At 36.4% G+C, this 25843-nt stretch overlaps 1 protein-coding gene across 2 annotated transcripts; it reads right to left on the bottom strand.

Annotated features, from left to right (window-relative positions):
* Positions 1 to 101: 101 nt before the first annotated feature.
* On the bottom strand, positions 102 to 25200 carry gpr4 (G protein-coupled receptor 4). Of its 2 annotated transcripts, XR_007144424.1 has the most exons (3): positions 24987 to 25200; positions 7126 to 9045; positions 102 to 362 (listed from the first exon to the last, which is right to left on the bottom strand). XR_007144424.1 is itself a non-coding variant. In XM_027144915.2 (2 exons), exon 2 carries the CDS (start codon positions 8598 to 8600, stop codon positions 7452 to 7454), a length of 1149 nt encoding a protein of 382 aa, XP_027000716.1. In that variant the 5' UTR covers positions 8601 to 9045; positions 24987 to 25200; the 3' UTR covers positions 6011 to 7451. The 2 variants fall into 2 exon arrangements, 1 of the variants encoding a protein (XP_027000716.1); XM_027144915.2 differs by lacking the exon at positions 102 to 362 and having other exon boundaries at positions 6011 to 9045.
* Between the last annotated feature and the right edge of the window lie 643 nt (positions 25201 to 25843).

Genomic DNA, 25843 nt, shown 5'->3' with positions numbered 1-25843 from the left:
ATATTCCTGCAAATGTTTATAATCCACATTGTATTCCTACTTCTATACTACAGGGGGCAGGAAAGCAAATGTCCAGGCAATAATGTCTCAAGTACTGTCCATAATCTCATTAGATTTATTTATTGTGAATACAAAGAGTTAGAACTCAATTTATAGGATTGGACACAACTGAGAAGATTGGTAAAATAGCAGAAAGGGAGAGACATCACTCTGCTGCACAATGAAGAGGGTATTTTCTTACTCCACACTGTTTATTTTCCCAAGTTCGTGGCTGGTGTGACACTGTGGGAAAGCTCACCATGCCTCTTGTCACGAACATATTCATATCCACAGATGCTTCCTCCAGGCAGTGTCAAGTATTTCTGCAGAAGGAGGAAGTAGGCCATAAGTGAAGGGCACATAATGTTTAGTTCTAGTTGTTTAAAGTCAAATTGACCTACGATTACTAGGGAAATTATTACATTTCTTTTTATTTTAAAAGGTATTCCAGTTTATTAAAAATTGCTTTGTACTTTGTAAGCCATGTAAGCAATTAATGATACTTATATGTTTATATGTTGCTTATAAACATTGCTTATATTGATGTTACTTAGAAGGAATGTTATATTATATTTAACAAATGAGGCAAACTCATTCTTTTACTGACTAACTTTTTCTGCCTAGGGTTATGGTGGACCTGAAATGTTATTTGACTTGGTGTTGACTACTTTGACTAATTGACTACTGCTCATTCTTATTAATTTGTCTGTAAAGTGATTTATTGCTTATAAATAATTAGTGAGCACTGTATTTAAGTACCTACCCAGAAGTGGCAGGCAGATTTAAAGGTCATTGTCAGTAAACAGTTTTTGACTGTAGCCCATCTAGTGTATGAATTGTTGGTCTCCATCTACTGACACAATAGGATGATTGCTAATTAATTTACTATAATTACACAATAAGAGACTTGTTCCCTTAAAATGTTTCAACATGAATAGGTTCAAGGTTCTTTGTTGTCAATACCACCATATGTGCAGACATACAGAGGAATCGAAATACCATTTCTATTTCTCGAATCAAGTGTTTACATTAGCAAGAGAGTTTGCTAATAATATATGCAGTTAGTGCAATATAGAAATACTAGAATAGAATAACTTCTTATTACATCCTTTAACTCTTTTGGTAAAAGAGTTAAAGGAAGAGTTTTGTTATAGGTTATTTAGACTGTGAACCCTTATCAGAACCCCACAAGACCATCCTCAGCAAATTCAGTTTCCTTGTTACTTTTCCTGTGATTTGTAGTTTGTTTATTGTTTGGGGAAAATAATAACAGGTGACAGTGGGCAAACATTCTGACACAGTAAGCAGAATATAGCATTTAACATTTAACCTTTTTTTTTTCAAAGACTTCAGCTGTACATTTAGAGACTCCAGCTGTACATTTGGAGACTCCAGCTGTACTGTTAGAGACTCCAGCTGTACAGTTAGAGACTCCAACTGTACTGTTAGAGACTCCAACTGTACTGTTAGAGACTCCAGCTTTACTGTTAGAGACTCCAGCTGTATTGTTAGAGACTCCAGCTGTACAGTTAGAGACTCCAACTGTACTGTTAGAGACTCCAGCTTTACTGTTAGAGACTCCAGCTGTATTGTTAGAGACTCCAGCTGTACAGTTAGAGACTCCAGCTTTACTGTTAGAGACTCCAGCTGTATTGTTAGAGACTCCAGCTGTACAGTTAGAGACTCCAGCTGTACAGTTAGAGACTCCAGCTGTACAGTTAGAGACTCCAGCTGTACAGTTAGAGACTCCAGCTGTATTGTTAGAGACTCCAGCTGTACAGTTAGAGACTCCAACTGTACTGTTAGAGACTCCAGCTTTACTGTTAGAGACTCCAGCTGTATTGTTAGAGACTCCAGCTGTACAGTTAGAGACTCCAGCTGTACTGTTAGAGACTCCAGCTGTATTGTTAGAGACTCCAGCTGTACAGTTAGAGACTCCAGCTTTACTGTTAGAGACTCCAGCTGTATTGTTAGAGACTCCAGCTGTACAGTTAGAGACTCCAGCTGTATTGTTAGAGACTCCAGCTGTACAGTTAGAGACTCCAGCTGTACAGTTAGAGACTCCAGCTGTACAGTTAGAGACTCCAGCTGTACTGTTAGAGACTCCAGCTGTACTGTTAGAGGCTCCAGCTGTACTGTTAGAGGCTCCAGCTGTACTGTTAGAGACTCCAGCTGTATTGTTAGAGACTCCAGCTTTACTGTTAGATCTTTTTTCAATGCACAAATGTGGTTTTACAAATGATGTATAACAGTCAGTAATTTAAAAGTTCCAATAGGCAGTAGTAAAATGATAAAATGAAAAAAGAGCACATGCACTGCAAACAAAACAAAATGACAGCAAGGGAAAATATTTTGAATATAGTCAAATATATATAGTATTTCTAATTATAATATTACAGTAAGCCAAATCTAAGATTGTTAACCTATTTTTAGAGATTTACACAAAGAAAACATTACTCTTGTTCTGTAGATCATTTTTCTAATTTTATGCAATATTATCAGCCTTTATTACAAGCATCTAAACCAGCTGTATAATCTTATATTTGATTGATAGAAATCTCATAATGGGAAATATTAAATAATAATATTTTCCTATTTTAAAGATATTTTCACTTGCTAAAATATTACAGTGGTGCATTTACAGTAAATATTGGTAGTAGATATTGTTTTCTTAAAATTCTAATATAAATAAAATATCCTATGTTGTGAGAATTCAAATGGACGGGACACCAGTTCATCAGAGACATATAAAGATAGATTTAAAATAATGTTTATGTTTCTATGTTTTAAAATCTATATGTAAAATTTAGTTTACATTATTCAATAGCTTGAATTTTATGTACATTCATGAACAAATCAATGTGGTGAAAAAAGACAATTTTAAAATGGACATGTGACATACTGCTGTTATAAAGAGGAGGAGCTTAGCTTGGCCCATTCTGTTCCACATGTATAAACACATCCTGCATCAGGCTTCATCAAGTGTTAAGGCACTATGAGTTTATTCACAAAAGGGAATAGGAACATGGGAAATTCAACCGCATCCCTCATCATGCTAGTTCTACGCAAGGCTGGTCAGCTGGGAGTACCGCATTTTAAGGACCTAAAGTCTCACACTGGACCTCCAGTACACATCAGCAGGAAGCCAGACGAGCCCTGCGGCCTGGTTTCAGCATCTTCTTCCACCTCATTTACAAATAAACCTTCACTATAGAAATATCATATTTCACATAATGCATGTTGCTACGATGGCAATCATATACAAACCCTAATATTAAATTATCACTAATGTTAATGCATAAATGTAATTAAGAGCAGTGTAAATGCACAGCAGTTCTTGTTGTGGTGGTGAGAGAGCAGAGAACAGAGCAGTTTAACAATACAGGTGTTCATTTTCAAGTATGGCATAAGCAAACAAAGTTCCTAATTAGGCAGGTTAAAAAATACTAGTATAATAACAAACTTCCAACATAAGAACTTTTTAGTGAACAAAATGCTTTCAAATCAAACTTTGAGACCTTAAGTCTCCTGTCTCTTACCTTTGTCCTTATGAGTTAGTTTTAGGAACGATCTCAGCAATGTCACACACTGTTCTCAGACCTGCCAAGTTAATGCTGTGTCCTTCTGGGCAGAATTAAAAAACCTCACTGAGGCTCTTGGCCTATATTTGTACAATTTTCTGCACTGTGGATTGTCAGTGGCAACTTAATAAAAAGGCTTTTTTAAAATTGAGGCAGAAAAAAGAAAATGCACCCTCCTTCAATTCTATGATTTTATTTATCAGGACATAACGCTATTCATTATTTGTAATTGTAATTTTTCATTACTGACTCACTGCACTTTAGTAATTAATTATTTTGAAATATATATATATATATTCCACATTAAATCCACATTAAGTAAACAGAAAAGTTGCATTGTCACATGCATATTAATTCATCTCACTTCACTTCCTTAATATTCATTTGTATACTGTGCATACTGGATTCTAGATGATTCATTTCCACTTTCTAACTGAAGTGGTGTGTTGCTACCACAATAACTGTTTAAGAGGAACTGGCTAAGAGCAGCCAATCACATCAAGACTGAAAGTCTACCACATTAACGGTACAACTTCTTAAAACACCACATCGGCTGTTGTTCAACATGCATTGAGACATCAGCTGTTGTTCAACATGCACATACTTCTGGATCTCAACTGGTGGAGCAAAACAAGGGGAAAAAAATCTTTCACTGTGATTTATTTTCTCCAGCATTACAAGCATTATTAAAAGACACTGAGTAGGACATGTATACACAGCTGTGTGTATACAGTATAATAACCATGTTTATATGATACACTCCTGTCCAACTCAACTTGATATCTGGGCAAAACTGAATCAAAATGTTTTTATTTCTTTCATGACTAACACAGTGAATCATAGGCATTTTGTCGTTAGAAATTCACTAATGTCTATAGTCATAGCAGTTGCTCATTATTGTTCTGTTGATATAAGGATGTGGGGAAAAAATGATTCGTTCTGTTAACTGTTACACTGTGACGATAATCACATGGATACCCTGTAATATCTGACTTATATGAGAATCTAAACACTGAGTACTGTATGTGTCAGGATGATTGATATAGCTTTCTCTGGCGTCATTGTGCGTCATTTATTTAAACCAAAAATAGACTTGTGATCATCCTAACTATTAGACAGCATACGAATAGTTACTACACCATTACATATTTTTTGTTTGATACATTTGCTAACCCAGAATCCGTCTTTAAATCTTCAGTTAAGAAGCTTCAGGACTGTAGCTTCAAAATGTTTGTGGAATGGATACACAAAGCTCTTGGAAATGTGACTCTACAGCTAAGATTCCATTGTAAATGTAGCTGTATAAGTATCTTTCTCTCTGTTAGTTAAATTAGAAGTAATTCTTGTGTAGCTGTGGCCCTTTTCTGGCCATTCCAATAAATCCTTTTTAATGATTAACCACTGCGGCTGTACTGTATCTTGGGCAGACTTTTGTTCACATCAAATGTTACGACTTATGACCCGGTGATAAAACATATGATGAATTATTAGATACATGTTCGTGAGGTATGGAATGAACTATGCAAATTTTGATTAAATAAAACCTTTACAAATCACAATTAAGGTTTGTAAATTGTCAGAGCAGAAAGTTAATGATAAACCAATACAGACACTTGTGTGACTTATTCATATACATGAATGTCCCTAATGACCAAAGCTCCACACAGATAAGTGTTTTATTTTGCCTAACACACTAAATTCAACCCACGAAATCCTTGGTCATTAGGTGTGTTGAGTCAGGTGTGTTAAATGAGGCACAATGCTAAAGCCTGCAGTGCTGTGGTCCTTCGTGACTGACATCTGACACTACCATGTACTATAATGGGAAAAGCTGGCCACAATCTCCATCTCCAAATAAACAGATGTGCAAGCAGACGTGGAGTCACAGGAGTCACACGGCATGGATTTAGAGCCTTGATCTGGCTGATGTGCTATTAATAGTGAAAACTGAAGACATGTCATGGAGAGTGATGTCCTCATCTACGATCAGATAAACAATATTTCAGGGTGACACCTCAAGAACAGCACTGATCAATACCACATAATGATGTGAGCTATATTGATGAGCTCCAGCCAGTGCACAACCCTAAAGACCTTAAATAAAGAGCACCAAAGACCGAAAATAAAGACATAGTGTTCCCTTTAATGTTTATATCTAATCTATTGTACACAAGAAACTCTCCATTGTTGTATTACTGCTTTTATTTGTTTCCTGCAGGATTATATCAACTCTGTAGGTGTTAATTCAAATCTGTGGATTTTGCTATTCATTTTAACAAAACCAAAACCATTTATTTATGAAAAACAGACTACAAAATCAGTGCTTTAATGGTACCATCTCTTTTGGTTGCCCTTTTCACATGAGGATGAGCCAAAACCAAACTAAGAAATGATTGAACATACATAATTTATTTCATTTTATAATAACAGGCACCCCTAGTTCAGCTGCAAACATCCAACTAATAAAAAGACATTCATGACTTATAGTAAAGGTTCCAATAAGGTATCTGAAAAGGAATGTAAACATGTGCAAAGTCTGTTATTTGGATGCATTTTCATTACGATTATCTATGGGGAATATCTGATAATAGACATCTGAGTGACACATGTATTTTAACATCTACATGCTATTGATGTTTGACATCAAATGTCAAACATACAATGGCCTTTGGAATTTTTACATTTTTATATCATTTACAGCAAACCCCAAACAAAAATTTTCTCTTTTTTTTTCTCTTTAAAAAAAAAAAATTCTAAAAATTGATGTTCAAAACCTTGATCACAATTTTTAGTAATTTACAATTTATTATTATTTTTTTTCAATCAGTTCTGCAGTGCTTTGCTGCTGTTCATTAAAAAAAGAAAATATTATTTTCAATATATCTTAATCCACAATAAAGTAAAATTTTATCTTGACTAAAACTCATCTGAGTGCTTGAGACATTCCTGTCTACATTTCATTCTCCTCTCTGAAAAGCTGATGATTAAAAAAAAAATAATATTCAGATTTTATTTGTATTTGAAAATAAAATTGTAAGGATTATTACAACTCTAACCATATAAACACAATTCTCAGACTGACAGGGATTCAAAGACCCGATTATCTGAACCAAGTTTTAAATTAGTAGTTTAAATTAAAATTTATTAATTGAAAAAATGCAAATTCCATTACATTTGTAATTGAATACCAAGTAATTGACATGCTTTCAAAAGACTGATCTGCAGTGTATACCTAACACAGTGTATACGTAATGTTTATACAGTATTCACACTGAAAATTTGCGTCTCAAACCAAATTCATATATGTATGAGACTCCAGTGACAAAAATAAGAGTATGTAAAATGCTGACTGTACTTAATTCTGAATTTCATTTTGTTTGAAACAGTAAATAACGTTTTGTATAAAAGGGTTTTTACAAGGCCACAACCATTTAGGAATTTGCAGTATAAACTATTTTAAAAAATCTAATTAATACTTAGAAACATAGAATAATTAATAATTTACCTTGTATACACTTACAGCTTGTGCTGCCATGATGGTCTTGCTTTGAGCTTCTTGGTAGCAAGAGCTCTAAATAAAGGAATGTCTTTATAACAGATAAGTTAGGAGAGAAAGTTAGAATCAGTAATGTGTTCAATCATTTTCATAAGGGAAAACTGTATCATTGTAAATTACAATATACAAACAGTAATAAACAATGTGTCTGGAATAACATTCAAGGAGCTGGGATTTACACTAACAGTTTATTTAAATGTCAACATTGTTGGCATAATCTGTAAGGAAACATGAGGCCCTTGACATGTGTGCACCACCAAACATACTGCATGACTTCACTTTTTAACATTAAGTTTGGTCATTTGAAGACACGTTTCAAAATCACGTTTATAGGAATTAGTTTTGACCTCTTCATAGAGATCTGGTTTCTTGCTAGCCAGAGGTGTTTCTACAGTAATGGAACTCCCGATTAGCTTATCTGTGGTTTGTCCTCGGTGAAAGACAGTCATCAGGGTGGCCAGGGCACGGCTCACGTCACTGCGAGCTCCTTCATTTACAAAACAGTAGAGGATTGGGTCTGCCACACAGTTGAGGCTGGTGAGAGCAAGGGCTACGTGGTAGGCAGAAAATAAATACTCTTCCACCTGACAGTCACAAGGGTTGCTGAGAAAGAGCACACTGCGCCACAGCAGGAGCACATGATAAGGTCCAAAGCAAAGAAGCACTATGAGGATGAGGCTGAGGGCCAGCCTCTTGATCTTAGCTTTCTCTTGCTGCTCGGTGGAAACATTGCCACGTACTGCCTTTAAGATTCCTTTGTACGCTGCTAACATACAGCACCAGGGACCCAAGAAGCCCAGGAAGATGCGGTAGAGGTTCATGCCTGCCACCCAGTCTTGCATCGGATACTTCTCAAAACAGAAGGTGCGGTTGAAGCGAGCCTCAAAAAGCTCATTGTGAAATAGTGGTGCTGAGTTGGCCACAATTTCAATAATCCAGACTATGGCACTGACCAAAATAGCTGTCTTGACTCGACGCACTTTAGCAAACTTGAGTGGATAAGCCACTGCCAAATAACGATCCATAGAAATGCAGCAGAGAAAAGCAATGCTGACATATATGTTGGTATAGAAAATGAAACCGAACAGCATGCAAGCCCCTGGCCCATGGATCCAGTTATCATGTTGAAGGAAATAATCAATCCAAAGTGGCAATGTGGCTATGTAAAGAAGGTCAGCCAAAGAAAGGTTGATCAAATAGATACCCAGTTCATTTTTTTGCTTCACCTGCAAGTAGGCAGCCCACAGAGCCATACAGTTTGTTGGGAAGCCAAGGATGATAACAATAATGTACAGCACTGGCTGAAAAAACTGATCGATGTTTGAATCCACATTACAGGATGCTGAGACGTTACACATCTCTTCACTTTTTATGAGGCTTGCTATCATAATCAAGAAATGTTTGTGCTGTCCAAAGTCCCACATTAAGCCATATTTTGGTATAAAAAGAAAAAATTACAATCCTAATCTTAACGATGTTCGGAGATATATCCCTTAATGATCTTCATCATAGATCTTCAGCTTGTGATTGTGACACAAACACAATTCTGGTCCCATGCTGCCCAAGCATGGTGAGCTTAAGTTTTCACGTCTCTAGCACAGTTCATGGCTGGCCAAAAAACTTTGTTATAAAGATATTTGAAAGGAGACCAGAACTCACTCAGAGTAATTCTGGATTACCAGTACTAAACATTGCTATAAAATGTAATCAATCATTGAACAAGAGCAATGAGCTCAAATCGTGTATAAAAAATGGGTGTTCTCCTGTAGCAGCCCATAACAGTTGAACTTCACAGCAGGGTCTCCTTCTCTTCTTTCACTGAACTCTGCTTTCTGATATGTTTTGTTTGGCCCCATCAACTATGACTATCTACAAAACAAGAAGAAAAGGTATGGTTTAGTTGAAAATCAAATAGTAAAGTATTAGGGTGAAACGTACCTTCTGTCAGATTTTGGTCATTGGATCAGCTTGATATCATTATAGAAGAATATATGATAAACAATGCAAACTTAACATAGATATAATCATTCTAAACTTCAATCATTTATCTTCAGAATCCTTTTGGGATAAGAATACACCCTGAATGAACACAGTGTGTAAAGTGAAACTTTTCCCCACCCTTTTATATAAGTTACTTAACATTTATATAGATGACAGCTTGGTCAAAGGCTGACAAAACATGTGTAGGTGTGGTCCTCAGATTTATCTGGTGCTTGTTACAGAATTCTTAAGAGCAATCTTAATATAAAGCTACACAATTTTCAAATACATCGTTTTCTTCTACCCATTAGTACTTCATCATTAACATGTTTGCACATTGCCATAGATAAAAAGCAGTTTTGTTTGAAATGTTGCTGTTGAAGTACAGTGTTGTATCTATGTGGAGTTCTCTGTTTGCATGGAATTGTTTATATTATCTTCCTGGAGACAAAAGCTCAAATAACCAAAGTTGGAGCAAAGGTGATAAAATGAAATGTATACATTAACAAACGTCATTAAACAAAAGGATCCAGGCTCATCCTTTCATGCATCCACACTCACTAACAAAAGCCTGAGACACTTTCCATTAATCATTTATGCAGAAAATTGCAAATATTCAGCACACAGACTGGACTACTTCCCAAAATTCAATTAAAAGCTTACAATCAGTCTGCGCTGCCAAATACAACTCTTGAGGATTACTTACACAAAATGTTTCTAAAAAATATCTGTTTTAAACAAAATTGTATATTATATCGTGTGACAAGGAATGGATAATGTTGATTACTGTTTTTTTTACAGGAAACTGAGAATCTGATAATACAGTAACCATATTTTGCGATCTTAGCTTGATATGGTACAGTACATCTGATTCAAATTAAGTCAGTCACAAAATTGGGATTCAGTACAGCTTCCAACATTTTAAACAGTATACATTTCCCCTGCTCAGAGTATGGTATTAATTATATGTGTATGATGCAATACAGAGACAAATACAGGACTTACAGGCGAGGGAAAATTTTCGAAAAAATCTTTTTCACTAATCTTAAAGATGCACTTAAACAAGATTGATTTTCACACACACACACACACACACACACACACACACACACACACACACACACACACACACACACACACACACACACACACACACACACAGACACACACGTACACAAGAACAGCAAACACTAAAGTAGCCTCAGGTTATACAGTTTAATGCTAAATGCAGTTTATGTGAATTTCCAGTCTTCTGTATTATTATTACAGTATATATAATCTGCTCAAATCAGAGGCTGCTCAAATAAATCACAGATAAAAAGCTCACCTCTGGTTCAAATCAGGATGACTTTCAAATCAGTAACAAATACAGGTTCAACAGAATGTATCACATTTCACATCCATCAAATAAGTACAGTACATTCGAATACAGTGCAGTACATCATCTACTAACAAAAACATCAGTACATCCCTCAGCAAAACTTCAGAAAAAAATCAAAAGTTAAATAGTTATACCAAGACTGACTTGTACTCCAGACCTGATTTGAAGAGGGCAGTGTATGACATCTGGCAGAGTTGCAGTACAACAGACACAAGAAGATACTGGCAAAGCAATATGGCATGGAAAAATGTGGAGAATGAAAATCACTACTGAGGAAAACAAAGCTGTTTTGATGATACAAATATTGCAAGAAGCATTTATAAACGCAAAAAGTGAGCATACATGTTTTTTGAGAATGACTTGATCAGAAAAGGAGTTACGTTTACCCTTCGTCATGTCTAGTGGTTGTTAAGTGTCGTCATTTGTATTGTTTCAGTTATCGTCTTTTATGTCTTTGTCTTCATTATTTATTAAACCCCTTTCATTTGAAGCTATCCTGCATACGGGTCTGTCTCCTTCCTCCTCTGGTTGTGACAGAATGATTCCGCCTAAGAACTGAGACCCAGCAGGATAGCTTCCAGCTCGGACCAGCTTTTTTTTCATCTTCCCCTGGACTGTTCCGGCAGTCCTTCTGACCCTTTTTTCTTTTTTCGTGACATCGCTCCGCATCTTTTCCGGTGAGGGACGCCGCTCCACTTTCGGTTGTCACCATACCATTTTTGCCCCCTTTTTTATTTATTTTTTTGGTGCCCTGCGGCATTGCCCCGCATTTTTTTCGGTGAAGGACGTCACTCCAATTCTGGTTCCGTTCCGAGGAGGACGTCACATCACTTCTTCTGCGGGGGGGTGCTGCAGGCCCAGGGCGAAGGATCTTTCCCACCCTCCCACCCTTCTATTCTGGTCATCAGGACGTGGATCTGGCAGCGGTGCGTTGGGGGTTATGCGCGGCTTCAGCTCGGCTGTGGATGTCGCCCGGCCCTTCAGCTCGGCTGTAGACGTCACTCGGTCCTTCAGCTCGGCTGTAGATGTCACTCGGTCCTTCAGCTCGGCTGTGGATGTCGCTCGGCCCTTCTGCTCGGCTATGGAAGTCGTGTGGCCCTTCTGCTCTGCTGTGAACGTCGCTCGGCCCTTCTGCTCGGCTGTGGACGTCGTTCGGCCCCTCTGCTTGCTCCCCCCACCAGCCTCGCCGTGTGCCTTGCTCCCCCCACCGGCCTTGCCATGGACCTTGCTCCCCCATCTGCCTTCGCCGTGTTCCTCGCTCCGGCGAAGGCAGATGGGAGGAGCGAGGAACACAGCTAAGGCAAGGGGGGGTACTGTCAGGACTCAGCCCGGACTTATGGCCACGTGCCTTTTGTTTGTCTTCCTCGTCACGTGTCTGCCCCGCCTTCGTCCGCCCCTCCCTGTCTCCACACCTGATCCTTATTGTGTCATCATTGTCTTTTATATTTAAGTGAGCCGCGTTGCAGAGTGCAGCGCGGAATCATTAGTTACGTTTACCCTTCGTCATGTCTAGTCTTTGTTAAGTGTCTTCATTTGTATTGTTTCAGTTATCATCTTTTATGTCTTTGTCTTCATTATTTATTAAACTCCTTTCATTTGAAGCTATCCTGCATACGGGTCTGTCTCCTTCCTCCTCTGGTTGTGACAAGATGTGAGCTTTGTAACGGAAATCACTTTTCTTTTATTCTTTACAATAAATCCAAAACAAAATGTCGGTACTACACCATCGTTAATAAACCTCGGTTTCTGTTCCTCTTTTTCCCCACAAATAATATTACATCATCGATATATTTTTGCATTTTTGCTATAGCTTAAGTATCTTTGCTTCTTCACTTAGTCTTGAGAGTGTGTAACATTTAACGATCATCTGCATAAATAATCAAATGCATACAGTTTGTGCAGAGCCAGAAGTGATCATTACTTGCATTAATTCATTTATTATCCGTGTTTGCCTTTAAAAATTTAGATAAATGTAATATAATAAATTATATGTTATAAATGTGACACATCTCATTCAGACTTAATTAAGTACACCCGAACTATACTAAGACCCTTGATTCTATTTTCTGACATTCAAAATTAGGTAATCTGCAAAACACCAAGGAAGGACACTCAACAAACTGTACTGTACAGAGACTCTGACAGTCACATCAAAAATGATCACAGCAGTATAATATGCTTGGAACGACAAACAGGGACAGACTGACACAGTGCAGAAAGCAAACATGAGCCCAATATATACAGTGAGGGGGAAATACCTCCTCAGACATTTTTGTTTTGTTTTTGTTGTTTAATATAATTCCAATGCATATTTCCTTTACATTTGCATATGTAAATAAATGTAGATATAAATAACGTTCTCGTGTCATCATGTTGTAGTTCTTTCAACACAAAAAAAGCACAAGGATTAAACACAAAGAATAAAAATATACCCAAACTAACTCAAAAATACATTTCATAGCCTTGCCAAATTCTGGACTAATACCTTTAGTATGTATGGAGGACTGAGTCCATGACTGAGATCCTTGTAACCTTGAAATTTAAAGACAATTGTCTAAATCCTTATTTGCCCTCACGACATGGCCAGAATAAAGGGATACATTAAATTGTCTATAGGTAAAACACAGATCTGTCAGCACTGTACAGATGACATACACAGGCTTAAAAGACTGTAAAACAACCCAAGACATGCAAATAATGTTTATTCATCTCTAAGGCACAGTCTGTATGGGGTAAATGAGTGATGTTTATGAGTTGTGATCACTTTATTAGGAAAACCATTACACATACTCAATCTAATCAGCTAATCATACACAAACAAACCAGCTGCTTCAGGTAATGTCCACATCAACCATTCAAATGGGGAAAAATATCATCTCAGTGATGACCGTGGCATGATTGTTGGTGCCGGACAGGCTGGTTTGACTGCTGATTTCCTGGGATTTTTATACACAACAGTCTCTAGAGCTTCTCAGGAATGATGCAATAAAGAAAAAACATCCAGAGCAGAAGTTCTGGAGACGCAAAGGTCTTGTTAATGATAGAGAGTTCAACAGAAAATGGACAGACTGTTTTAAGCTGACAGAAAGGTTACAGTGACTCAGATAACCACACTGTATATTTGTGAGCAGAAAAACATTGTGGTGAGCAGAAATACTGATCCAATCAAACTCCTTTAGGATGTGGTTGAAAGGTGGTGATTTGCAGCATAAAAATGCACCTAGAATATCTGCAGGAATTTTGTGATACAGTACAATCATGTCAACATCGACCAGTAATGGTAAAGTAATGTTTCCAGTATCTTGTGGAATCCATGCCTTGAAGAATTGAGGCTATTAGAGAGCGTAGGCAGCCCTTATCCAGTATACTGTTCCTAATAAAGTGCTCAATATGTGTAGATACACATAAGGAACTGCCCTAAAAATCTGACAAATTTCCAGAACACAGTTTCTTAAGAAGCCAAAAGATTAGCTTACTCCTTAAAACAAAGGCTCTGCTCACTCTCACAGCCAACACAATGCACTTCCACTGAATCTCAGCCAACATACTTACACTATTCTATTTCTCAATGTCATATTTTTTGCATGTCTACTTTTTTGTTATAAATTAGGCTGAATACATGTCTGAAATACACCTGGAAGAAAAAATCATTTTGACCTATTAGACTGCTTTAGACATACAATACATGCATATGTGCTGGGAAACTGCCAATTGAATTCCAATCTGACTCTTCTACAGTATTTCATGTACTACAAATCACAGACTGGCTATGTATCCAATGTACGGCCGACTACAAAAATGGCCCAAGTCTGATTTGAAAAGATCTGGTCAAGAAAAATTGTAAAATTTAGAGCATCATTTCAACCTGTTAATGTTAACCTGTTAAGTGTCTGAAATATGGAAGACACAGCTTGGCTTGGTGTAGTCTGACCCTCCGATGCTCCTCAGGTGTAAAGCATATCATCGCTGAAAGTTCAATCTGATTTCAATTGTACGCACTTGCATGCACTGTTTTTCAGTAGAAAATATGTCTGAACACTATATTCACGTTTTTGTTTTTAGTATCATATTAAATAAGGTCAACTTGGATCTAATTTGTTCTGTCAGTGAAAAGTAATCAAAAGCTGTATGGAACTAATAAATTACAGAGAGATTTTTTTTTTCTTTTTTTTCACAAAACTTTTGATCTAACAACTATAGAGGTCTGGTTGGAAAGTGTAGACTTGCTCTGAAATATGTTCATGAATCATTTAAGAGTCTTCTAATGTAAAAACTTTGGTTGACCAATAATAACCAGAAAGTGCTCTGCTTATTTAAACATTCTGAGCTTTAATGCTGATAACAAGTCATCTCTCACACAACTTTTTTTAAGAACAGTTCCTAACTCAAGCTAAGTTCATGTTGCATTAATTATCAAGCCTTGCTAATTAATTCTTATAATGTACTAAATAAAATATTATGCATGCTTTACCATTAAATGGATCGCATAAAAAACAACAACATAGAGATAGCACAACTTCTACCACTAATCCCCCTGTCTATAAGGATGATTACTTTATCCTGATCAGATTGTAAGGTGTAGTCACTAGAATATCAGAAATAATTACAGTAGCGTACAGAAGGCGTTTAAAAGTCTCTAATAAAAGTGATTATTTACTCACATCAATCCCATTGCTACTTCTACTGAGACATTACACACTTTGCTCAGATTCTGCCAGATGGATTATGTTGAGCCATTAGCAAACTTTGTGTTTGTGAAATGTAGATCATCCCATTCTGTCATGCTAAATAATGAACGTAAACACACCACTTCCTGACAACACAGCATGCTCACTGCCCTCTGAGACTCTGTTCCTCAGCCTGGTGGGAAGGACCCCATGTTCGTACATCAGTCTGTCTACAGTAAACATGCAGCCGGCAGGAACACAGGGGAGCTAGCAGCTTTTGAAGCAACAAGGGCTGAAAGATGGTCTTCTCCTCTTCCGTCTCAGAAGGGAGTGAAGGAGAGGGAGAGAGAGAGAGAGCGAGAGGGACAGTGAGATAGGGCAAGAGATTAACAAGATCAGTCTAAATAAAGCCCTCGATTATTCATTTCTTCATTAGGAGTGATCAAACCTCATGCATTATCGCTGGAATACTATCGCCCAGCCTGGCAAGCACTCAACAAGAAAGTCATCCGCGGTTTATTTTCAAGTATAGTGTACAGATGAAGGTCAAAAGGACAAACTACAATATTCTGTACACAGTACCTCACTACTCCTCTAAAGGAAGAGCAAAGGTTCATGTTAAGATGTTTGAACAGAGCCATAATATAAATATACCCTCTCAATAGTCTACTGCTAAATACTTATTGTGCTGTACACAATAGTGAGTTGCAGTAAATGCAGAAAAATATCAAAAACTGTGTTTTAACATTCTTTATGACATTTTAGATTTAAGTAGATGATATATAATTTTATTTCATTTACAATTCCAGTGCATTTAGAAAGGGTTAATTCAAGTGACACAGTTAAGAATTTTTAGCAAACAATGATTTGAACATGTGACGAAACGGTATTAAAAAGCCAATAGATCATCTGTATCTCCATCGATTTTTCAGAATAGCTTTAGACTTTTCCTGTTTCTTAACAATTTATGTATAATCTTCTGTTTGGTATTCATGTACCATAATAATATACGTTCAGCTCTTACGCTCTAAAGGCAAAAATGCTTGATTCACAACGGTCATATATGATCAGGGCATTTGCATTTAAGGAAAATGTTTTAAACATAATTTGCATGAACATGCCATATTAAACAAGTTTCAGTTTGCTTCTGTGCTTGTGTTTCAAAGTGCCTGACAGCAGATTTCAAATAATACTATTACCTAGAAAGCAAGTTACTATCAGACAAGAATTCACACAACAAAATCATGTATCGTTCAGTTTTTGCATTCTAGCTACAGTACTAAACATATTCCTCCCCATGTCACTATGCTGTACTGTGATATTGTAGAGTGATATTTTCACTGTTCCTTATTTCCTACAGAAAAGACCTTGCAATAATAACATCAGATAAAGCTGAACCTTCACTCTTTTTTTATCAACAGGATAGTGTTTTTCAACAGTGACCATATTTATGTTGAAGGCTTTACAAGCTTCACTGAGTCAATAAATCTTATTGTTCTGTAAAATGTACACATCATATTGATCATGATTCCTGAACTAAAAATGAGCAGTGCCTTACAATAGACAAAAACATTTTTTTATTAAGAACATCATTTTCTGTTATTTAAGTGAGTAAAACTGTAGTGATAGGAAGTATTCATAGCTTAACAGCTTATTATGGTCTACAATACTTTAGTACTAATAATACATAATTGTAAAGTGTAATATCTCTTGTTAACATTCAATAGGCAATGGTTAAAGAGCATTGTTTTAATGCATGTTTTAATATTGTTTACAATCCATTTGTTATGGTCATGATGACAGTAATTAATTATGGAAAATATTAGATTTAGTACCTTAAGGTCACTGCAACTAAATAATCAACATAATCAATATAAGCACGTTAAGAGCTCTCGAGTGTAAAATTGAAAATAATTCCAACATAATTACTACCATAAACCTGAACAGAAATGGTTAGTGAAGATGAATGAATGAATGAATGAAGGATTTGAAATATATTTATGGGCTTCCTAAACTTCCATTTCCTCTACCTCAAAGTAACTAACCATAATGATGTGACATACCGACATCAAAAAATTGCTACTAAATACAAATTATTTGTATGTTTATTGAAGTAAGCACATGATTTATGGCATATTTGCCTAAATGTGTAAAAAATGCAGATTTTATACTGTTCATCTCATATAAAATAACAATAAAACCGTTCATAATTTAACAAATTTATCCTAACGGTATCCTGGGTCACAGTATCCTGAGAAGAATGGTCATAAGAATGTAATGTACCCTAGATGGGATGCCAGTACAATGCAGAACATAATGCATTCACAGTTTCATACCTAGTCACATCTATGGTCAAAACCATACCAAACCATATTAATGAAAGAGGGGACAATAGAAGATTGTGGACATTATATAAAACAAATCTATCAGCCTAATAAGTGAATAAATAGTAAGCTCATTGAATAATTAATAAACATAAGCTTATTGATCGTTTTAAGTAGCTATTTTGATAACGGTGGAACAATAACCCATCACATCTCCAGATGCAGAATATCTTAATCAAAACACAATTGGTAGACTGTATATTTATAATCACACCCTCCAGTGTCACCCAAATGAGGACAGTTTCCCTTTTCTAAGGTTTCTTCTATAAGGGAGTTTTTCCTTGCCACAGTTGCCTCAGTCACCTCAGGCTTGCTCACTGGGGATAAATAAACATTTAAACACATTTAAAATGTCTAATATTAAATCTTGAACCGTTGTATAATATTAAACTTTCTGTACTGTTTTTTTTGGTCTGTAAAGCTGCTTTGAGACAATGTTCATTGTTAAAGGGGCTATACTGTACACATAAATTAGAACTTTCTTGGTAATGCTTGGTATTGCAGTTACTTTCAGTTGAAGCTTGTTTTATAAGCTCTATTCTTCTGCCAATTAGGTGAAAATTTACATTTTCAGTCACTGTTATGACCAAGACTTCCTGAATGTCTGTTTGACTATTTTAAGACCGTCCCTCTGAATATACCTGTTATTGTGCTGTGTTGAGTGAAGGTCTTGACAGGGTAATAATAATCAAAGGTATGCATCTCACTTGGCTGTCAGTCTATCAGCACCAGAGGAAAAATATAGAACATTCAAATCACACATTGCCTTAAAGATGCTATGAATCTCACCTCATTTCATGACCAATTTCCATGACACAGACCATAAAGAAATAATTCCTCAACAATCTTATCAGGTACATCCAATTTTCATATTTCCTTCTAATACCTAAAATCTTTTGGCAAGAAACCACTTATCGCATGTGACATCTTGACTAACTATTTCTGCTCCGCTTTTACCAGTACATTTCATTTTGAATCATTACAGAATGGAGAAGACGTGACTGCAATAAAAACGGTTTTCATAGCATAACTGACACAGAAGTGAGGTGTCTAAATCCTCAGGAATTTATTTTATTATACCACAATGCTGTTGAATTAGACAAAGAGAAAATGTTGATTTTCACATCTGCAGAGATCTATCAATAATTCAGTGAGTTTATATGAATGGGCTATATCTAATATATTATTATTCCTGTAATAATAACTTACACACAGGGACTTGAATGGATGCAGCACAAAATCAATATCTGGATTAAAAATCCTGTTTTGTTTAAAAAGTATATACTGATGTAGCAGAGACATTTAGAAATATTTTCAAAGGGAGTTTGGCTGTCAGAGCTTTTGTAGAGTCAGTCGGCTTCCTGACATAAAAGTCTGAGTCTTCAGGAAGGAGGGGATGAGTTTTCCAGTTTTTCACTTGCCTGGCAAGCTGTGTTTTTTTTTTTCCATCATTAACATCAAGAGGGTGGAAAAAAGAGGTCGGAAAAGAAACAACTTGTTTATAGCTACTATAATGTAAATGATAACAGGAACTAAGTTTCCTTGCAGGCATTCCACAATATAAAATGAACGATTTAATGAATGACAGTAATAAACTGGCTGCATGTCAGGTCGTATCACCTCACCCCCAGCATAGATGATTTCTGTTTAATATCCACTCAGTAATTTCCTCTCATACATATCCTACATGATCAGCAATGTTAATGTTATCCTCTCAAGCAAGTCAGAAAAGGAAAGAGTTTATTTATTTTTTATTTACACAACACAACTAATGAAAGTAATACTAGTTATCACTAATACTATTGTAACTCATTATCTATTACTGGTTTTAAACATGTGGCCTCTTTTTATTCTGTGATGTACAGTTAAAACTGTATATTAAAAAAGGTCACAGAACACAAATGCAATTCCAACCTGAACTGAAGTGCTCTTAAGCCATCATTTTTGCACACTTGCTCAGCACATAACAGAACAGATAATGGCTGAAACAACAACTTTGACAAATACTAACATAATTCTCCAAGGGACATACGCAACTGCTTTTAATATAAAGTGTTGACTTTTCTAAGGATGGTTGAGTGGTTTTCACTTGTCCGAACTGTCCTTATTGCCAAGAGGCTAATGTGGATGTTGGTCTGCTCAAACAGCAGAAGCTTTTAAATGTTAATATGAAGCAACTAGAAGGGAACTAATTCAATTGGGCTGCAACCAACTCAACACGATGAATGTGCAGGTAGCCGAACAGGACCCTAACAATGATTTCACCTTGTATCACCTTGCATTATTTATAGACCTTGTGGCACAAATATGCTGAAACTGGGCCATGAGGAACAGAGCAGTAGTATTATAGTGAAGGTCTTCTCTTTATGAACATACACTACATAACAATTAGGTTTCTATTTCACCTAAACAAAACACTTTATTCTATTCTTAGAGCAAATTATGTGATTTTATTATCTTTCAGAGAAAAAGATTTCACTTCTCACATTACAAATTACTGTAGATGAAAATAATATAGCTACTGAAAAACGAGGATTCAGTGTTGCCAAAACAGGCTGACAAAAAGGACCAAATAACAGAGACTAAAACTAACACTGAAATATTTTTATTTTGCAAACATTATGCAAGCAATTTTACATTCAATCCTGTGCAAACTCTTAACCCGAGCTGCATCTGAAATGTTTTATGAAGTTGCTCAATAAGCAACTTTTATCCTAGTAACATTTGATGCCACTTTTATCTTTTGCACTGTACACAGGCCTGGAGATTTAAAAACCATACAATTCATGATACACAAAATAAACAGTACATTATTTCAGCACATTGTGTCCAAATGTTAATTGACTGCAAACAGGTGAACACAAAAATGTTTACAAGACACCTTCACAGACATTAATGTGACATCTAAATTTCAGCATTGACAGGATATCAGACATACAGTATATACCCAAAAATGTACAAATAGGTACTGTATACCAGGACTGGCTTAGTTAAGACTATATTACTTTAACTAACACAGAATGGAGTGAAAAACAAAAACATCACGTGAACAGTGTCTGCAAGCTGAAACACTGTGTTAATGAGAGTGATCATACAGTAGGAGCATGACCAGGCTGGTTTGAACTATCAAGAAGTCTATGGTAACTCAAATAAGCACTCTATACAACTGTGGTGAGCAGACATGGATCTCAGAATGCACAACACAACAAACCTTGTGGTGGATTGGCTACTACAACAAAAGAGCACATCAGGTTCCATTTCTGTTATCCAAGAACAAAAGTCTGTGGGTTTCATGGGCACTGACTTACGCAAACTGGAAAAAGACTGGAAAGGACTGTCCAGTTCTGTGAGTCTATGGCCATGATAGCCTCCAAATCATGTGGCTGAACACAACTATTATATCCTATCCACCTCAAGGTTTGAAGTTTTATGAATAGTGAGATGCTTTTCTGCTCACCCTGGTTGTAACAGTGATTATATGAATTACAATATCCTCCTGAGCATCTTAAACCAATCTAGCCATCGTTCTCCTTTTTTTCAAATCCACAAACACAAACTGTCACTCAGAACACAATGGTTTTTAGTGTAAATTCTAGACACTGATTGTATACAATACATTGTAAATTTAAACTCTTGTCTGCTTCGCATGTTACATTTGAACCCAGCAAGACAAATTCATTGTGTATGTAACAAATGATTCTATATAGTCTTATTTAGGTTTAGCCACAAAAATGGATTTGCATGGTCGTCTCCGGTCAGATGGGGCTCAGAGAGAGGACCAGGACCTGTCGCAGTCTTTTGGCATTAACACAAGTCAGATATTTAATACTGACTTATTTGGCTGCTTGTTTCATGCTTCGGTGGTGAGGCGGCAGAGTGTCTACAATGCTCAAGGCTGGTGTCCTGCTGGGAAAATTAATGATTTCAATAAAAGTGCTGCATTTTCCATGCAAATCCCTGGCTTTATTGGCAAGGCTTAATGCAGATGAGCCCTTGTTCTCTGAACATAAGTATTAATTCCAAGCCATTTAGCTACATGCTGAGGTATATTCATAATGGATACTCAAGACCTGTGCAGTAAGCGAGTGAAGAATCTGAGTGGAAAATGAAGGGCAAGAGAAGTGCTTACTTCCACTTAGAAAATCTGACTCAGACAAACGAGTGTCAGATGTTTGGTTTTGCAGTAACATTTTCATGCTGTAAAGTTCACGCAGTAACATATTATTTGGCCATGCTAAGTGTAGCATATACATATTTGAAGAACCGCAGAAATATGCCACTCTGTCTCCTGTCACAAACAAAGTAATATACACTGTGAAAATAATTCTAAGCAAGGGTTGACATCATTTGTACAGAAGAAATAAAAATAGTCCAGTAATGTCATTTACAATGTGATACAGAAGATCACAATTTCACTGATCAATACCACTGAGGCAGGTACTATCATTATGAAACCCATGAAAGGCTTTTGTCATGATTACTATATAATATTCAATAATAGAACAATAATACCAGTCCTGTGTGTGTGTGTGTGTGTGTGTGTGTGTGTGTGTGTGTGTGTGTGTGTGTGTGTGTGTGTGTGTGTGTGTGTGTGTGTGGGTGTGTGTGTGTGTGTGTGTGTGTGTGTGTGTGTGTGTGTGTGTGTGTGTGCGTGCACGTGTGTGGGGGGGGTATGTGGGTGTGTTTGTGTGTGTGTGTGTGTGTGTGTGTGTGTGTGCGCGCGTGTGTGTGTGGGGGGTGTGGGTGTGTTTGTGTGTGTGTGTTGTAACACCATGTACTGTAAGCAAGTCAATTTCCAATTTCTAATTTCAGTGTCTTTGCTTATTCTGATATTCACTAATTAGCTTTCTTGTATAGTTTTGTTAATAAGTTGTAATAAAAGTGAGCATTAGGTCAATGCTTAGCTATCCAAAAAATGCCCACTTTTCTGCTGTTTTGAATTCAGGAAGTTCTTATTTCTCCATCAAATGTAGGAGGAGTTCTCAGAAGAGCACATTACAACCATATGGTTTCAACAAAGGAATAAACAATCCCATATTTATATACTTAATGGTGCAATAGTCTTTTTTTATTATTGTACAAACAGCCAAGGATAAAAAAGATAAGTAATACATGATTAAAAACAATGCATTAAACTGTGGACTTTGTGGTAGTGTATGAAGTTGTTTAAAAACATTTGGAGAACAGACAGCAATGCTGGTTTGTATTAGCTGAGATTGTACAGTCACTATACTCTACAGGCCAATATAGATCCTGAGTTACATGAAAATAACCTACCTCTTGGTTAAAGATGTAATCTTGAAAGAAAGCTTTAATGTTACCAATTACGAAAATGTTGGAGCTGGGCTTGAGGGGATTAAAATTTGTATTATATTTCAATCAATGTGAGGTCAGATAGCACATTCATAGTCCAGCAATTGTCTCCAGGCTTAATGATAATACAGTTATGTGCAATTTCGGTTTGATTTATGAGTCCTACAATTTTATGAAGTGTTCAAGTACAGTATAGACACACTTGACATCAATTAAAAGGTTTAAGTATCTTTCCATCTAACTTGTCAGATGCAGTGTAGACAGATTTAAACGTGAGATAAATTTCTTATTTTTATACTAATAGAGTTTATAAAAGCTATGAATATGACAAGACATGGACAATTATTTTTCTTATATATTTCTTAATATAATATAATATAATATAATATAATATAATATAATATAATATAATATAATATAATAAACTTAGACAGTATTTGTTTTGTAACCTGGGCAGAGACCGATGCTAGCTTTGATTGCTTGATGTTAAGGAAATCCTGTTCTCAACTTCAGCATTTCCTGTGCTACATGTATATGTATGAGTAAATTTGAATCTACTGTATACTTTGTGATGACCAATCAAACAACAATTTATAATTGTTGAAAGTTTGCTAAAGTGTTTTTTACACATTCTGATCGGCTGGCGATGACCTGTGATAAAACGCACCTGTTCTTTCTGCATTTTTACCAAAGCTCATCATGACGACACTAAAAGGTTAAGCTTTTTCTGAGGCCCGGGAGAGACTACAGATTACGCTCCTGCAAGGATGGTGTTGAGTTACGGTGGCAAATTGAGAGAAATACAATAGACTGCATTATTTTCTAACATCATTAACCATGAGTGATTCTATTAAGCTAGTCAAAGTCAAGGGAAGTTGGGGATATTTATACTTCATACTATTATTTGGAATGTCTATTCAACAATTGCTTTGCTGAAGTGGTTACATCTTAATGTGGCATGAACTAGATATCAAATGTTGTTCCATGTCATCTATATTAATGTTTTGTGAGACATTAGTAAAATGAGAGCTTTGAGGTACAAGCTGTAATAAATACAGATGCCAAAAGATTCACTAGGGTTTATTCTAAGCTTTCAGATCAGTGGCCTAATTTGGGCAATAACAATTCAGTAAAAAAACAAAGAGTCATGTTTGTTATTTTATTTTAGAATACTCAAAGCAGCAAAACAGGTTCTGTTTTCATGTATCAAAATACAAATTATCAACTACTGTGAGCTTAGTGTTACGTTTGATAAAAATCCCTTACGGTGCCTCAATACTGCTGTGGTAAAGAGTTTCCCTCACACAGCCTGGTGTACAAAACAGACATTAGCTTCCAATAACACCATCATTAAGCAGGCGGGTGGTAGTGGTGGAAACATGTCATTGGTCCTCTAGGCCATTACTCTCTTTTCCTCGTCACTCTTTTAATGTTCACTCTTATCTCCCATCCTCAAGTGGGCAATTACAGCTCCAAGGGATTGATTAAATGTCTGAAGTCTTTCTCACAAAGCCAAGCAAAGAGCCCATGACAGGTATGTGTAGTAAATCAGTCTAGGCTCAAATTGCTGTTCTCTTCAAAAAAGTTCAAGCCGTCACACTGCAGTGCAGAGACAATTTTATAAGATGTCATGAAAATAAAAGACAATTATACAGAACATGTCAGGACAATCTGATACGGAGGCTTTATTCTCGATTATTCCCTACCTAAAAGATGAAATCTGGTTTAATTATGATGCAAACCTACTGCAGAACAAATTTAAGAGGTGCCTGTATTTAAGACTTTGACTGGGTTTTTGTCCTATTTCTACATCAGCCCCTATCTGAGTGAGAAATGCATGTAATTATTATTATGTAATGCATTATAGTTAAATCTAGTTACATCCTTTAACATAAGGTAACAGTTTAACACCCTAACCAGTCCAACTAAACAAATAAACGTGGGAAACAACTTAGAAAATAAAACTTTAGTATAAGCATTTGTCATTGCATGAGACTGAAGGTGTTTCTGGAGAAGAATCTTATTGCAGGCTGTCTTACATTCCTTGATGAGAAAAGAGGTTCATGAATAAAACGGTGTACTCACTCTCTTTCGTGTGGCGACAGATAGTTCGTGCTGACACGTGGGGCAGTCTTGACTTTCCTGTCATTCTGCGAAGTGACTCTGTACTTCCCAAAGAAAAACGGCGAGATAAAGTGAGCGCGAGCGACTGAGAAAGTCTGTGGCGCACAAGATCATCAAAGCAGAACTAGTAAAAAGACGTGGTCCCTCCCTCACGCGAGGGCATTATGACCCTCACTTGATGGCGCACGTGAGTTCTTGCAACCCATCTAGTTTCTCAAAGTGTAGCCAATAGACAAGGGAAAAGGTTTTAAACTTGTTGGATTACGACTAGAATATTTATTCTTTTGGGCGTTTTTGTATATCATGGATCAAATTGCACCTGAGTCTGCAACTAGACCTGCAACCGACCTATTTTTGACTTCCATTATTATTGTCAGTGCTAATGCAAGGTATATTAAAGCAGATGCCAGCAGTGTTGACATGAATGCCTCAACCACAATGGTTAGTCCAACTGTTTACTAAATTGTATGCCAGAAGAACATACTTTAAAATGCACTACAAAAGTGACATTTTGAGTGCACTTTTTTTTTTGCATGCAATGTTGTGAATGGTCTCTAATATGAAAATTTGGAAATATGCTAAGCAGCATTACATGCACTGGGGAAGGTTCCACATCTATACTTGCTACAGACAACATGTACTTGACCTGGAAAGGAAGATTTTGTATTCACCCACCAGTGTAATCATTATATCCAATATATCCCCTCACTATCAGGCAGAAATAATAACAGAGCTATATCTGCATTAGACTACTTAAAAGACAAACAAGAAGAAGGCCAGCATGTTTCAGCCTTATGTTTAATGTGCAACATTTATTT

The sequence above is a fragment of the Tachysurus fulvidraco genome, chromosome 11, assembly GCF_022655615.1.
Source record: "Tachysurus fulvidraco isolate hzauxx_2018 chromosome 11, HZAU_PFXX_2.0, whole genome shotgun sequence".
Classification (NCBI taxonomy): Eukaryota; Metazoa; Chordata; class Actinopteri; order Siluriformes; family Bagridae; genus Tachysurus; species Tachysurus fulvidraco.
The sequence above is the reverse complement of the archived record's forward strand: the minus strand, read 5'-3'. Positions and strand labels throughout refer to the sequence as shown.

Coding starts and splice junctions, on each gene's coding strand:
- gpr4 (XM_027144915.2), bottom strand. CDS start 8,600: ATGTGGGACTTTGGACAGCACAAACATTTCTTGATTATGATAGCAAGC.